The 16,431-nt window shown below is 34.5% G+C and overlaps 2 protein-coding genes across 2 annotated transcripts in view; both read right to left on the bottom strand.

Annotated features, from left to right (window-relative positions):
* CTNNA3 (catenin alpha 3) overlaps positions 1 to 16,431 on the bottom strand; it is a 1,620,647-nt gene that overhangs the window by 412,970 nt on the left and 1,191,246 nt on the right. The gene's annotated exons all lie outside the window — the stretch shown is intronic.
* LOC309971264 (small ribosomal subunit protein eS21-like) lies at positions 15,028 to 15,374 on the bottom strand. Its single transcript, XM_082854160.1, has one exon. It carries the CDS (start codon positions 15,340 to 15,342, stop codon positions 15,091 to 15,093), a length of 252 nt encoding a protein of 83 aa, XP_082710286.1. The 5' UTR covers positions 15,343 to 15,374; the 3' UTR covers positions 15,028 to 15,090.

The raw sequence follows: 16,431 nt of genomic DNA, 5'->3' as shown, positions 1-16,431 counted from the left end.
ATTAAAAGCAGCAAGGGAAAAGCAACAATTAACATACAAGGGAATCTCCATAAGATTAACAGCTGCTCTTTCAGCAGAAACTCTGCAAGCCAGAAGGGAATGGCAGGACATATTTAAAGTGATGAAAGGGAAAAACCTACAATCAAGATTACTCTGCAGAAGACTCAAATCAATAGAACAGAAGACTCAAATCAATAGAACAGAAGACTCAAATCAATAGAATTAGAAATGAAAACGGAGAAGTAACAACTGACACTGCAGAAATACAAAAGATCATGAGAGATTACTACAAGCAACTCTATGCCAATAAAATGGACAACCTGGAAGAAATGGACAAATTCTTAGAAATGCACAACCTGCCAAGACTGAATCAGGAAGAAACAGAAAATATGAACAGACCAATCACAAGCACTGAAATTGAAACTGTGATTAAAAATCTTCCAATAAACCAAAGCCCACGACCAGATGGCTCCACAGGTGAATTCTATCAGACATTTAGAGAAGATCTAACACCTATCCCTCTCAAACTCTTCCAAAATATAGCAGAGGGAGGAACACTCCCAAACTCACTCTACAAGGTCACCATCACCCTGATACCAAAACCAGACAATGATGTCATAAAGAAAGAAAACTACAGGCCTATATCACTGATGAACATAGATGCAAAAATCCTCAACAAAATACTAGCAAACAGAATCCAACAGCACATTAAAAGGATCATACACCATGATCAAGTGGGGTTTATTCCAGGAATGCAAGGATTCTTCAATATAAGCAAATCAATCAACGTGATACACCATGTTAACAAATTGAAGGAGAAAAACCATATGATCATCTCAATAGATGCAGGAAAGCTTTCAACAAAATTCAACACCCATTTATGATAAAAACTCTGCAGAAAGTAGGCATAGAGGGAACTTTCCTCAACATAATAAAGGCCATATATGACAAACCCATAGCCAACATCGTCCTCAATGGTGAAAAACTGAAAGCATTTCCACTAAGATCAGGAACAAGACAAGGTTGCCCACTCTCACCACTCTTATTCAATATAGTTTTGGAAGTTTTAGCCACAGCAATCAGAGAAGGAAAGGAAATAAAAGGAATCCAAATCGGAAAAGAAGAAGTAAAGCTGTCACTGTTTGCAGATGACATGATACTATACATAGAGAATCCTAAAGTTGCTACCAGAAAACTACTAGAGCTAATCAATGAATTTGGTAAAGTAGCAGGACACAAAATTAATGCACAGAAGTCTCTTGCATTCCTATATACTAATGATGAAAAATCTGAAAGAGAAATTAAGGAAACACTCCCATTTACCATTGCAAAAAAAAAAGAATAAAATATCTAGGAATAAACCTACCTAAGGAGACAAAACACCTGTATGCAGAAAAGTATAAGACACTGATGAAAGAAATTAAAGATGATACAAACAGATGGAGAGATATACCATGTTCTTGGACTGGAAGAATCAATATTGTGAAAATGACTATACTACCCAAAGCAATCTACAGATTCAATGCAATCCCTATCAAACTACCAATGGCCTTTTTTACAGAACTAGAAGAGAAATTTTCAGAATCTGTATGGAAACACAAAAGACCCCGAATAGCCAAAGCAATTTTGAGAAAGAAAAATGGAGCTGGAGGAATCAGGCTCCCTGACTTCAGACTATTCTAAAAAGCTACTGTAATCAAGACAGTATGGTACTGGCACAAAAACAGAAACATAGATGAATGGAACAGGATAGAAAGCCCAGATATAAACCCACACACATATGGTCACCTTATTTTTGATAAAGGAGGCAAGACTATAGAATGGAGAAAAGACAGCCTCTTCAATAAGCGGTGCTAGGAAAACTGGAAAGGTACCTGTAAAAGAATGAAATTAGAACACTCCCTAACACCATACACAAAACTAAAGTCAAAATGGATTAAAGACCTAAATGTAAGGCCAGACACTATAAAACTCTTAGAGGAAAACATAGGCAGAACACTCTATGACATAAATCACAGCAAGATCCTTTTTGACCCACCTCCTAGAGAAATGGAAATAAAAACAAAAATAAACAAATGGGACCTAATGAAACTTAAAAGCTTTTGCACAGCAAAGGAAACTATAAAAAAGACGAAAAGACAACCCTCAGAATGGGAGAAAATATTTGCAAATGAAGCAACTGACAAAGGATTAATCTCCAAAATATACAGGCAGCCCAGGCAGCTCAATATCAAAAAAACCAAACAGCCCAATCCAAAAATGGGCAGAAGACCTAAACAGACATTTCTCCAAAGAAGATATACAGATTGTCAACAAACACATGAAAGGATGTTCAACATCACTAATCATTAGAGAAATGCAAATCAAAACTGCAATGAGGCATCACCTCACACCGGTTAGAATGGACATCATCAAAAAATCTACAAACAATAAGTGCTGGAGAGGGTGTGGAGAAAAGGAACCCTCTTGCATTGTTGGTGGGAATGTAAATTGATACAGCCACTATGGAGAACAGTATAGAGGTTCCTCAAAAAACTAAAAATAGAACTACCATATGACCCAGCAATCTCACTACTGGGCATATACCCTGAGAAAACCATAATTAAAAAAGATTAATGTACCACAATGTTCATTGCAGCTCTGTTTACTATAGCCAGGATATGGAAGCAACCTAAATATCCATTGACAGATGAATGGATAAAGAAGATGTGGCACATATATACAATGGAATATTACTCAGCCATAAAAAGAAACGAAATTGAGTTATTTGTAGTGAGGTGGATGCACCTAGAGTCTGTCATACAGAGTGATGTAAGTCAGAAAGAGAAAAACAAATACCACATGCTAACACATATATATGGAAGCTAAAAAGAAAATTAAAAAAAAAAAAATTGTTCTGAGGAACCTCGGGGCAGGACAGGAGTAAAGACTCAGACATGGAGAATGGACTTGAGTTCACAGGGAGGGGGAAGGTTAAACTGGGATGAAGTGAGAGAATGGCATGGACATATATACACTAGCAAATGTAAAACAGATAGCTAATGGGAAGCAGCCACAGAGCACAGGGAGATCAGCTTGCTGCTTTGTGTCCACCTAGAGGGGTGGGATAGGGAGGGTTGGAGGGAGACCTAAGAGGGAGGAGATATGGAGATATATGTATATGTATAACTGATTCACTTTGTTATACAGCAGAAACTAACACACCTTTGTAAAGCAATTATACTCCAATAAAGATGTTAAAAATAAAAAAAGTAGGCCTTCAGTAAGTAACAGGTATCCTCTGTCACTAAATCTTTCCCTGTATCTTAAGTAAAATAATTGATACTTAAAATATAGCCCAGAATATTAAGCAAATTAATATAAAACAAGGTGTGTACATGACTAAGTTCTCTAAATTTTATATTGTAATGGAGCTGTTGAGTATACGGGAACACCTCAGAGATATTGCAGGTTTGGTTCCAGACCAGTGCAACAAAATAAATAATGCAATAAAGTGAGTAACAATTTTTTTGGTTTCCCAATGCATATGAAAGTTATGTTTACACTATACTGTAGTCTATTAAGTGTGCAATAGCATTACATCTAAAAAAAAACAATGTACAAACCTTACTCTAAAATACTTTGTTGCTAAAAAATGCTAACCATTATCTGGGCTATCAGTGAGTCATCATCTTTTTGCTGGTGGAAGGTCTTGCCTTGATGTTGATAGCTGCTGACTGATCAGGGTGGTGGCTGCTGAAGGTTAGGGCGGGGTGCTGTGTCAATTTCTTAAAATAAGACAAGAGTAAATTTTGCCACACTGATTGACTCTTCCTTTCACAAACAATTTCTCTGTAGCGTGCAATGCTGTTTGACAGCATTTTTCCCACAGTTGAATTTATTTCAAAATTGGAGTCCATCCTCTCAAACTTTATCAACTAAATTTAGGTACTATTCTAAATCTTGTGTTGTCATTTCAACAATCTTCCACAGCATCTTCACCAGGAGTAGATTCCATCTCAAGAAACCATTTTCTTTCTTCATCCATAAGAAGCAACTCCTCATCTATTAATGTTTTATCATGAGATTACAGCAATTCAGTCACATCTTTAGGCTCCACTTCTAATTCTAGTTCTCTTGTTATTTCCACCCCATGTGCAGTTACTTCTTCCCCTGAAGTCTTGAACCACTAAGTCATCCATGAGGATTAGAATCAACTTCTCTCAAACTCCTGTTAATGTTGACATTTTGACTTCTTCTGATTAATTACAAATGTTTTTAATCGCATTTAGAATGGTGAATTCTCTTCAGAAGGTTTTCAATTTACTATGCCCAGATCCATCAGAGGAATCACTTTCTATGGCACCTTTAGCCTTACGAAATGTATTTCTTAAATAATAAGACTTGACAGTCAAAATTACTCCTTGATCCATGGGCTGCAGAACGGATGTTGTGTTGGCAGGCATGAAAACAGCACTAATCTAATTGTATACCTCCATCAGAGCTCTTGGGTGACCAGATGCATTGACAGTGAAGAAATTTTTTTTTTTTTTCTGAGGAGTAGGTCTCAACAGTGGCCTTAAAATATTCATAAACCATATTGAAAACAGATATGCTGTCATCCAGGTTTTGTTGCTTCATTTAAGCAGGACAAACAGAAGAGATTTAGCATAATTGTTAAGAGCCCTAGGATTTTCGGAATGGTTAAATGAACTTTGGCTTCAACTTAGTCACAGCTGCTTTAGCCCTAACAAGAGAGTCAGCCTGTCCTTTGAAACTCTGAAGACAAGTATTGACTTCTCCTCTCTAGCTATGAATTACTAGATGACATATTCTTCCAGTAGAAGGATGTTTTGTCTACATTGAAAATCTGTTGTTCAGTGTAGCCACCTTTTTTTATTATCTTAGCTAGATCTTCTGGGTAACTTGCTACAGCTTCTACATTAGCACTGACTGCTTCACTTTGCACTTTTATGTTATAGAGAGAGCTTCTTTCCTTAAACCTCATAAATCAACCTCTGCTATCTTCAAACTTTTCTTCTGCAGTTTTCTTACCTCTCTCAGCCTTCACAGAATTGAAGAGAATTAGGGCTTTGCTCTGGATTAGGCTTTGGCTGAAGCGAAGGTTGGGGCTATTTTTGATACAGACCATTCACACTTGCTCCATATCAGTAATAAGACTATTTCACTTTCTTATCATTGGTGTGTTCACTGGAGTAGCATTTTTAATTTCCTTCAATAACTTTTCCTTTGCATTCACAACTTGCCTGTTTGGTGCAAGAGGCCTAGCATCTATTTTGGCTTTTGACATGCCTTCCTCACTAAGCTTAATCACTTCTAGCTCTTGATTTAAAGTGAGAGATGTACAACTACTCCTTTCACTTAGAGGCCATTGTAGGGTTATTAATTGGCCTAATTTCAATATTGTGTCTCACAGACTAGGGAGGCCTAAGGGGAGAGAGAGAGATGAAGGAAAGCCTAGTCGATGGAATAGTCAAAAACATATCCTACATTTGTGGAGAAGTTTGCTGTCTTACATGAGCATGGTTACAAGAGTAACATCTAAGATCACTGGTCACAGATCACCATAACAAATATAATAATAATAAAAAATGTTTGAAACATTAAGAGAATTACCAAAATGTAACACAGAGACACAAAGTGAGCAAATGCTGTTGGAAAAAATGGCACCTATAGACTTGCTCTATGCAGGATTGCCACAAATCTTCAATTTGTAAAAAAAAAACTCAACATCTGCAAAGAACAATAAAATGAGGTATGCCTGTACTCCTTAACTTATTTTGATTTTCTGTTTTTCTTTGATTATATTTTTCCTTTTGATATGTCAAAACTCTAAAATTTATCAGTAAATTAAATGTATAACATTACTTATATAAGTATTTTTTAAAACTTTTTTCTATATAATAATCATGAATGTAATCATTACTCTGTAGTGATTTTTATATAGATACAGGATTCACAAATCCATTTAAGAAGAATTTACAAGATCATCAGTTAAGAATAATTTTGGTATTTGAGACACAGTGCTAGACAGGAAAGACAAAGTTACCAACCCAAGAAAGCCTACATTCTATTAAAGAGGAATAACAGCAACAAAAAAACCCCAAAACAAACAAAAAAAAAAAATGGGGGGATGGATAAGTATAATAGCTTCTGATGCTGATAAATACCGTAAATAAAATAAAGTTAGGTAAATAAATAGAGAGAATATGGTGGAGGTATAATTTTAAATAGGGCATATCTTAGATTGGTTCTAAGGAACAGATTTGTACATGAGGAACTGCATGCAGATTTGTTGAGGAGCTCTCCCGAAGATACACCTAGAAAGAAATGAGGAAGGTAGAACTCTGCTAAATGAGAAGTGGACCCACTGAGCTCTAAAATGATACTCTTAGGCACTCTGGAGCCTATTAGAATTCTCCCAAATTGAAGCAAGGAGTTACTATCTCCTCATATAAATATAAGCCAGTCCCTAACTGCAGGCCACCACTTGGGAGGCGGCATAACTCTGGGAAAGGAAGTTTCCTGCAGTGAAAGGTGAGTCCCAGTGAGAGGCACAACCATGAGACACTGGCAACAGATATTCCTAGTGGCTGAAGGACAGTTGCACAGTCCCTAAAGAGGATGGAGTACTGCAGGACCTACTACAGTCTATCCCTTGTACCACTCATATTTACTTGTTTCTTATCATAAATTCACTATATCTAGGAATAGCTTCTCTGGGGGATCCTGGCTGGTGGTGTGTCTTGGGTAACTTACACGTAAAGAGTTAGTGAGACGAATTACAACCTGCACTAATGTAGCTGCTCTTGGGGTTGTAACCAAGACTCATGATTGTCTCTACCATAATCCATTTTATTTTCTCCTAATCCTTAGCCAGCACCTCTGCTAATCAAGGCAGCTTGTATGGTGAGATGATCCTGACTCATCCCTGAGAGGTCCAAACCTCTAGTTACCTTTCCTCCCCAGGTCATATCTACTTGTACTTGTCCATTTTTTTAAATTAAATCTTGGTGTGAAAATACCAAGAGGTGTCAAGAAATCCATCAAGTTTCAGACATTACTATTCTCTGCACCAAATATGTAGCATAGCCCTACCTTCCTGTTAATCAGGATTAATTACTTTTACCCACATAGTTACTCCATTTGTTACTTGCTGGCTTGACCTGGAATGAGTAAATGGAAGTACTTATTAAATGAAATGAATAAGACTGGGAGAGGAGTAGCTTTAGAAGAGAGAGGGAAATCAGGAGTCTTTTTTTGATCATGTTATTTCTGAAATGTTCATACATATATGCCAGTAAGTGAAGATGTCAAACAAATAGTGGGATATACAAGTCCCAGCCAAAACCAAGGTTGAGATTAATGTTAAACAACTGGGAGTCATCAAGTTTAAGACTGACGACTGGAAGGGGTGGCTAATAATAGTGTTGAAGAAAAAAAATCAACGGAAGTGAAGACGCCATGAGATTGAGAGGCTAGGGTACTGGATAGTTCATATGAACAAATGTGAGTCACATGTAATCAGGACAAAACAAAGCAGTGGAAAGGAAATCCAAGATTTACATATTAATCTTTGTTTAAAGTAAATCAATATCTTTTTTTATTGTTCATGGAACATTATTTGGTAAAACTTGAGAAAAAGAATTAATTCCATTACTAGTTTAAGAAATGCCATGGTTAAAGAAAGTTAAGTGGGTAAAATAACTTTAGAATTTCTTGAAATATTTACCATATTTATTTTAAATATACAAAAGTAAGATAAATATACGGAGTATCCCAACCTTATTATCTTATAGGACTAGCATCTACAAGAAACATACTAAGGAAATACTAATCAAGACTTTATAGAGGGGTAGGTCACACAAGTCTTGAGAATGTGATAAAACTTACAGGTACTCTCCCTTGAAAATGCACACACACACTCTGTGCACAACGTCATATAGTTCACACAAACCTTGAGACTCCTCCATGGAGCCTAGGTTACAAACCTCTACACTCTATTCTTGCTACCAATGTCTGGTGTATTGACCAGCACCGTGAGCATGACTTAAGCACTTGTTAGACATGCAGAATCTCAGGCCCTATCTCAGACTTACTGAATCAGAATCTTAAAAAGACTCCCAGGTGGTTTCAAGTTTGAAAAGCCCTGCTCTAGAAGGTCATATCGTTCATTTTCATACTCAATAAAAAGAAAAACTGTCTTATATCACTAGACAATTTCAATAATTTCAAACATTCTTCTGAATTTCCCCCAACTTTTTATGCTGAATCATATTGACCTTAATCAGCTGGGAATTAGTTCTTTTAATATTTTGCCACTTTTATAAAACAAATAATAGTAAAATGGTATTAACCACTAATTATTTGGTGCAAGCTATGAAGCTTGAAGAGGCATCCTCTTGTACCTTAATACTATAGTAAGGTACAATTTACAAAGGCATGGAAATGTAATCTCAGGAGTCTTCATGTTTCTTTAAAAGATTAAACAGCCAGGAAATTCCATTATCTAGAAGGTTAGACAGAAATGGCACTGCCTGGGTGTCCCATAATGTAGAGTGACGATTTGTAATAACAAAACACAAGGTCTTTCTTTCAGAGGTTTATGTCTGACTGCGATTTTCCATGTCCAGATACCCATAACCAATAATAGGTACAGCTTTAACTACCAAAATAGAATTTTAAAATATAAAAGGGAAGATACAGAAAAGAAAGTGGAAAAATAGTCCCCATGCATTAAATCTTCACAGCTAAGTCCTGCTGTTTGATATACTCAGTCTATTCCTTCTTTCCTTCAAACTACACTAGTTAAGAGAAAAACTAATAATTATCTTATTTTCTTAAATTTGTTCCACCTGTTTTGTTCATTGGTGAAACAGAAGGATTATTACAGCATTTAAATATATAAATATTTTCAAAACAAATGGTGCTCTGGTTAGGCAATTTAATTCAAAAGGGGACTTTAAAATTCATAAGAGCTTCATGATAAATGTGATATAGATATGAGAAAAAAATGAGCTCAGAAATACAAAGCTGAAATGAACCCTGCTGGTTCCAATTCTTTCCAGAAGTAAGTGGGGCACGGTTTGTATTTTTTCCAAATGGAATTCCTAGAGATTGCCATTTCTGGGGCCCTGACTTCATGCTGTCTATAAATGTTCAACGTTGACACTTCTCGACTGATCTTTAGAGGTGACCATTACACAAATACACTCTTTCTTTTATAGTTACTACTTTAGTTATAGTCAATGGCTTCTTGCAGCAGGTTATTTTTTTAATGGTGGCGACAAACTGCTCAAAATCAGACTGATAAGGACACTTGAAAATGTTTACTCCCCACCAATCCTTGCTAAATAATAAAGGTCCGATTTCTTATGGATGCCTCATTAAATCTATTTTCTATTATTTAAACTTTGTTTTTCTCCAAGACCACTCCTATTTTTCTGTATCTCTTACAAGAGAAGAACATATATGATTCTCAAATCAAGGCTTGATCAGTTACTAACAGAAGAATATTGATTTTCTTTCATGTAGGTCTATTCTATTTCATGTACAACATTATGTTGGTTTTGTTTTTAAATTTTTTTCAAAAACAGGAAGTTGTTACTGTTATTGATAGTCCATTTTACAGCGAATTGTGTCTACTCATTTTTCTGATACATATCTCTAGGGTAGATTGGTTCTAGAGAAAGGCTATTTTTATATCTTACCATTGTACTTATCTCTTTGCTTTTTTCAAGTCATTTAATCTAGCCACAGAATTGCTATTGTAATCTCAGAGAGATGAAGGGGGGAGAGAGAGAGAGAGAGAGAGAGAGAGAGAGAGAGAGAGAGAGAGAGAGAGAGAGAGAGAGAGAAAGAAAAGAAAAATGAAGAAAAAGCAAAAAAAGAAATTAGCTATGCTAACAGTGGCTTGGGAAAGCTTCCATCCCTTCACAATCTCATCAAACACAACTACCCCTGGTGGTGGTTTTTATAATCTCCTGTTGAACCATAATCCTCTCCTATATAGAAATTCAAGAGCTACCAGGCTTTTAATGAATATAATCATTTTTAAGAATAATAATGCTACTTGGTCATGATGTGTTTCTTTACATGTGTGGCCATTTTAGATTTAACTTTTAAGTCCTTTTAAGGACCTCATATTGCATATATGTTTATATATAAAATTGGCCTGTAATTTTTGTTCTATTTCTGACTGCTGTGGATGTTAAAATTACACTGATAGACTTAATCATGTGACTTTGCATCTTTCTTTAGTCTTGAAATAATTTGTAAAAGACAGGACTAATCTCCTTGAATATCTGGTAGAATCTGCTTGGAAAAAACATCTAGGTCTGGTATGTTTTGCTGGGGGCAAAGGTGGAGGATTTAATTTATTTGCAAGTTTACTCAGGTTTTCTGTTTTACTTAAGTCTATTTTTAGTATAATTATTGAATTTTCATTCATGAAAATTGCTCATTTCATCTAAATTTCCAAGTGTATTGAAGTTGCATTCCTTAAATGCAAAATTCCTTAACATGTTTCATATTATTTTCAAATGATATTTTTGCTCTACTCTATTTATAGTTTTATTTCCCTTCACAGTTAGTGTTTGTAATCTTTAAAAGAAAAAATTGTATTCTGTCTTGCAAGAGCTTTATTTCATTGACAAAACTTGTAAAGAACCAGCTTTAAAATCTCTGTTTTATTTTCTATGATTTTCTTGTCTACTCTCTTTTTTCCTACTTTTTCCAGCTTAACTCTGTTGTTCATTAGCTAGTTTCTAGAGATGAATGCTTAAGTAACTTTTTTTCCCATTAAAAAAATAAGTTTAACACGATAACTTGCAGTTATTACAGACTTAGATGCATTTTATAAGTTATAAAATGGATTCTTATTGTCTTTCAGGTATATATATTTCTTACTTTACATTATGAGTTCCTCTTTAACCTGTTATTTAAGAATAATTTCTTTGTTTTCAAACATGTTTTTCTGCACATTTTTAGTGCTAATTTAATCATATTATGGTGAAATAACATAGTTTGTACTGGACTCATTCTCTGGAACTAGATAAGACTTTTTTCCTGTGTTATATACTATGTGGTCAATTTTTACAACACTCCATGTGTATTTGAAAAAAATATATTTTTTCTTTGCTATAGAGTATTAATCAAGCCTTTGAGATGACTTGTTCAAATCACATATATCTATTTTAAAATTTTTGCTGTTTGAGATTTCAGTTTCTGATAGCTGATGAATTTGACCTATTCAGATTTGGGAAGCTACTTCCCTGAGGAAGTTATGCTTAAACTGAAATCTAAATGATAAGCAGAAATTATTCTGGAGAAAAGGGAAAGAAAGGCCATTCATGTAAATTTAACTAGGTAAATTAATGAAGTTATAGCCTCAATTCATTTTAAACTACTCTTACAAATAAGCACTATTTCATAAACAGTAGTTCTAAATACCACTTGGCGATTCAAAGATTAAATAATTAAGAATTCTTTCTACTCAAGTTATTTGTGAGAACTACATAATGCAAACATTTGTAAAGGACTGATTACTTTTAGAAAGGCTGATATTGAATTTAATTTTTAATTTACTCTCTTGCAGAAATACCTATTGTATATTTTAGAAAAATTCTGCCATTTTTCCAGTATATAAAGACACTTTGTACAAGGTTTTGATACACATGTAGTTAAACAAATTTAAAAATCCTAGAAAATATTTCCTTTAAATGGTTAATAAAATGAGAGATGAAAGAAATAAATGAAAGGAAATTAAAGGTGCTGGGGTTGCATGCACCAACACGAAGTGGTTGTATCCACAAGTTATGGGACAATTGGGTGAAAATTGCACTGTAGAGCTTTGGGGCTTTTTTTTTTAGTGCTGATTGGAAATCTGCAGTGTATAGAAATGCGAAGCAATAAAGAAGCAAGAGGGGAGGGGAAAGAGGGAACCAACACAATGGAGATCCCAGGCGCTGCACCGGGCCCTTTTCTACATGCAGTATAATGTGGTGAAAAGCATATGAGCCATGTTATCATTTTGTTTTTCAATTGCTTGATTTGGACATTTCAACAACTGAAATTAAAACTGAGTTTTTATAGTTAAAGTTTTAGCTTGATAAATAATCTTAAGTAAAAAATTATAAATGAATGCCTTTAGAAAGCTTTTTCAATTCCAGGAAATTCCAGGAGCTGTGCTTTTTTGGCTCCTATAAATTATAACATTTAGCAAAAGGCAGTAACTACTGCATTACCAAAGGGCATTCATCCAGCAAATCTAGATTCCAGACAACACCATCATTTTAGGGAAATAATTTAATGACTCAGAGTCTAGCAATATATCTTTTAAAATAATAACGTGCTACAGAGTGTTAACCTGCTATTTTTGTGGCAAGAATACATGCATTTCTTTTTGATTGTTTTCTACATGAAAATGGAAATAACTGAGTTGACAAATGACACTAAAATACTAAAAGTGCCTAACTTTATAATGGGCTTCATTTGTGAAAGGAAGATAGCATTGGCTTTGATTAACACATTTCCTACTGGGAAATAAATTATCTTTTTCTCCATCTTGGGTTGTAGTCTAAGTTTAAACTCATTTTTTAGATGTAATTGCTATATTAAATAATTTTCTATAAAACTCATCCTAACAATCAAAAAGCAAAACCTTCAACCACTCTGAGTTCCATTCCACAGCTCAGAAAATAAAGCAGTTAACAGCCCAACCTACCTCCAAATAGTTGTATACAAGATGTCAGCCAAATATCTTAAAAGGATAAGCTCTTTTTAGAAACTCATGCAATTTAAATTTATTTTCTCATTTTGTTTTTTTGCAGTGATAGTGCACATGGTAGAAGGTTTTGGTATTCTTTTCCAAGAGTTTAAAAAATCTACTTTGTTTGAAGTGCTAATATAAATACAGTTTGAATAAATAACCTGTAAGGTGAAAGTGAATCTAATGTATATAAAGAACAGTTTGTTGTCCATTGTTTCTTGTACAACACAGTAAGGCTTTAGACCTCACTTTATTCTATTAATGTTAAAGGGTCACCATTCAGAGAAACACTAAGAGTTTTACATTTCAGGTTTAGTAGAAATAAAGTGGTAAATATTCATTTTATAGTGAATGAGTAGACAGGGATGATATCAGGGAACATCATAGAATATAGTAAGTGACTGCATTTTACAACACCGAGAAAACATTTCTTAGAATATTTACACTTAAAAGAAAAATCTTGTTCTGCTGCATCACCTCTCAAAGAAGAAATAGCAACAGAAGAAAAATGTACTGGGTTTAAGATTCTGCTATAGTAGTATTTAAAGTGCTGCCTCATTTTCTCACAAGCTAGAGAAGTTACTTTGCTCAAAATTAATTATTCCTTTTTTTCAAGTTGCTTATGAACTAGATTTGTAAAGATTCCTAATTAGCCTAATCATTCCAACCACAGTTCCCTGTCCAAGTCATAAGCTTAGCTTTTTTGAAGATAAAGTAAGACTAGGAAGATTTTTCTAATTTTAGCATTCACCAACCTTGTGACTATGGGCTGATCACTTGGTCTCTCTGTGTTTGTTCCCTCCAATATAAATAGGACTTCGCAATAGTACACACCACATAGAGCTTTGAGGGGATTAAATAACCATGCACACACACACATATACATACTTACATTTAGTACATTGCCTTGTATGTGACAGTACTTAAGCAAATCTAATTAATAATTGGTTGTAGTAATGATAACAGTCCGAGTTGCAATAGCATGGATTAAGATGGTATACGTATAATCACGAGTAGCTACAGACAATATTTAGTGAGCAGTCACTATGTGTCAACAGATACTTTTTTATGCTTGACTTGTATCACCTTATTTAACCAGCAAAACAGTACAATGAGATAAATAAAATGCTCACCTCCATTTTATGGATGAGGAAAACACTAGGGCACAGAAATTAGAGAAATGAATGCAACACGGAAGAGAGAGAGGCATATGTGTTTTAGAAGGTAATAAAATAAAAAGGTTAGAAGAGAAAAAATATTTTCTAGATGCCTAAGAAAGCATATAAAAATTATCTAGATTCAGAGACAATTTATTAATTAAATGTTAAATGTAAGAACAATTAAGAACAATACAGTTGTAAAAATTTCCTTAAAATTTTAAGAAAATACTGATTTATTGGACTCCTGGATTTGTAATTCCTTTTTTATAAAATATCACTGGAAAATTAAATTATAAAAAATTTGGCTGACAGCTCTCCTGAAAAGTTTTAACCCTTTTATCACAACACAAAGCAAATGCTAACTCCTGTTATCTCTTTTTTTGTTTTCTTAACATCTTTATGGGGTTATAATTGCTTTACAATGGTGTGTTAGTTTCTGCTTTATAACAAAGTGAATCAGTTATACATATACATATGTTCCCATATCTCCTCCCTCTTGCATCTCCCTCCCACCCTCCCTATCCCACCCCTCCAGGCAGTCACAAAGCACCGAGCTGATCGCCCTGTGCTATGCGGCTGCTTCCCACTAGCTATCTACCTTACGTTTGGTAGTGTATATATGTCCATGCCTCTCTCTTGCTTTGTCAGCATCCTGCCAAGGTCAAACCTGCCACGCTTTCCAACGTATTATCTGTAACCATATTTCATGGTAGTTCAAAATTTCTACCTGAAAGATTTGGGAATCATTCTAATCCCAAATTTGAATAGTTCCTGATTTATAAAGGTCTAAAAAATAAAATCACGTACTCTTTCATTTATAAAATTTCTCCTATACTTTTATATTTTTAATTACAAAAAGTCAAACAATATAGATATATCATGTAAAATGTTAAATCTCTTTTAATTATTTCCATTCCATCCCATGGATAGCTATACTTAACAGTTTATCTATATCCTTCCAGTTCTTTCTCTGTAGTGTTCTCTTTAAAAATAAAACACACCAAAAAATTTGTATACTATATATTTATTTGTGACAGCTTTGTTTTTACTTGTCAATTACATATACGAGACATCAGTACCAACAGATCAACTTCACACTTTTTTTTTTAGGTTTTCACTCTTTATTTATAACACACGTTCCACATCCAGGATCCTCTCCAGTCAGAAGTTCTTTGAGACAATGCCGTCAGCCTTGGCCAGTTGGAGAATGGAGTCATCTGACTCGCCCATCCTGAGAATGGCCCCGCAGATGGCATAGGTTTTAAACTGGCCGTTGAACCTGCCTGTCACCTTGTCAACCTTGGCCACGTTCATCTGGATGGACGCGTGGTCCTTGGCGCCTATGATGCGGTTGCTGGCAGAGCATTTCCGCGGCATGTACAGGTCCACGAACTCGCCGGCATCGTTCTGCATGTTGAGGGAGCGTCTGGTGGCACCACAATGAGCGCGAGCGCAGAAAGAACTTCACACTTTTTTAATGGCCATAAGAACCCATGATATACCTGAATCATAATTATTTATATCCTTTTCTATAGAAATTTTATCTCTATTTGTTGTTATTACAGAGTAATTAATATCTTTATAACCTTGTTCCTATGTGAAAATATTTTTGTAAGATAGATTCTTAAGACTGGAAAAGCTGGATCAGTACATTCTCAAATTTGTAGAGTCTGCCAAATTGCCCTCAGAGAACATTTTCACCAATCCGCACAAGATGAATAATCCTACCAAAAGTGAATAAGAATATGATTTACAAAACCTCAAAAATATTTTGGTATAAATCTAGCAAAACATGTACAGGATCTTTATGCTGAAAGGAACAAAATGCTGATGAAAGATGCCAAAGACCTAAATAATTTGAGAAAAATACTATGCTCAGGGGTTGGAAGGCTCGACATTGTAAAAACATCAGTTGTTCCCAAATTGATACTTATATTTATTGCAATTCTAATGAAATTCCAAGTAGGATTTTTTAGATATAGACAGACTGATTTTTTAAAGTATATGAAAATTCAAAAGATCTAGAATAACTAAAGTGATTTTCAAAAAGAAGAATAAAGTTGGAGGAATCATTCTACCTAAATTTAAGATTCACTGTAAAGCTATGGTACTCAAGACAATGTGGTATTGGTGAAGGGATAGACACATAGATCAATGAAACATAATAGAGAGTCTAGAAATACATGGATAAGTGATTTTTCACAAAATGCAAAAGAATCCAATGGAGAAAAAAATAGTCTTTTCAACAAATAATATTGGAAAAATTGGATATCCCTATGTAGTAAAAATAATCTACCCTAAGCCTCATATGTTTTCAAAATTTAACTCAAAATGGATCATGATCTAAATATGAAATGTAAACCCATAAAATATTGTTTTAAATATAGGAGAAAACTTTTATGACCTGGTGTTAGATAAAGAGTTCTTATACATGATACCAAAAGCACATTCCATAAAATAAATAATTATTAATTAGATTTCAACAAAATTTAAAACTTTTGT

The sequence above is a fragment of the Leucopleurus acutus genome, assembly GCF_964270905.1.
Source record: "Leucopleurus acutus genome assembly, chromosome: 14".
Taxonomy (NCBI): domain Eukaryota; kingdom Metazoa; phylum Chordata; class Mammalia; order Artiodactyla; family Delphinidae; genus Leucopleurus; species Leucopleurus acutus.
Note: the sequence above shows the minus strand (reverse complement) of the source record. Positions and strands in the feature narration are given on the sequence as shown.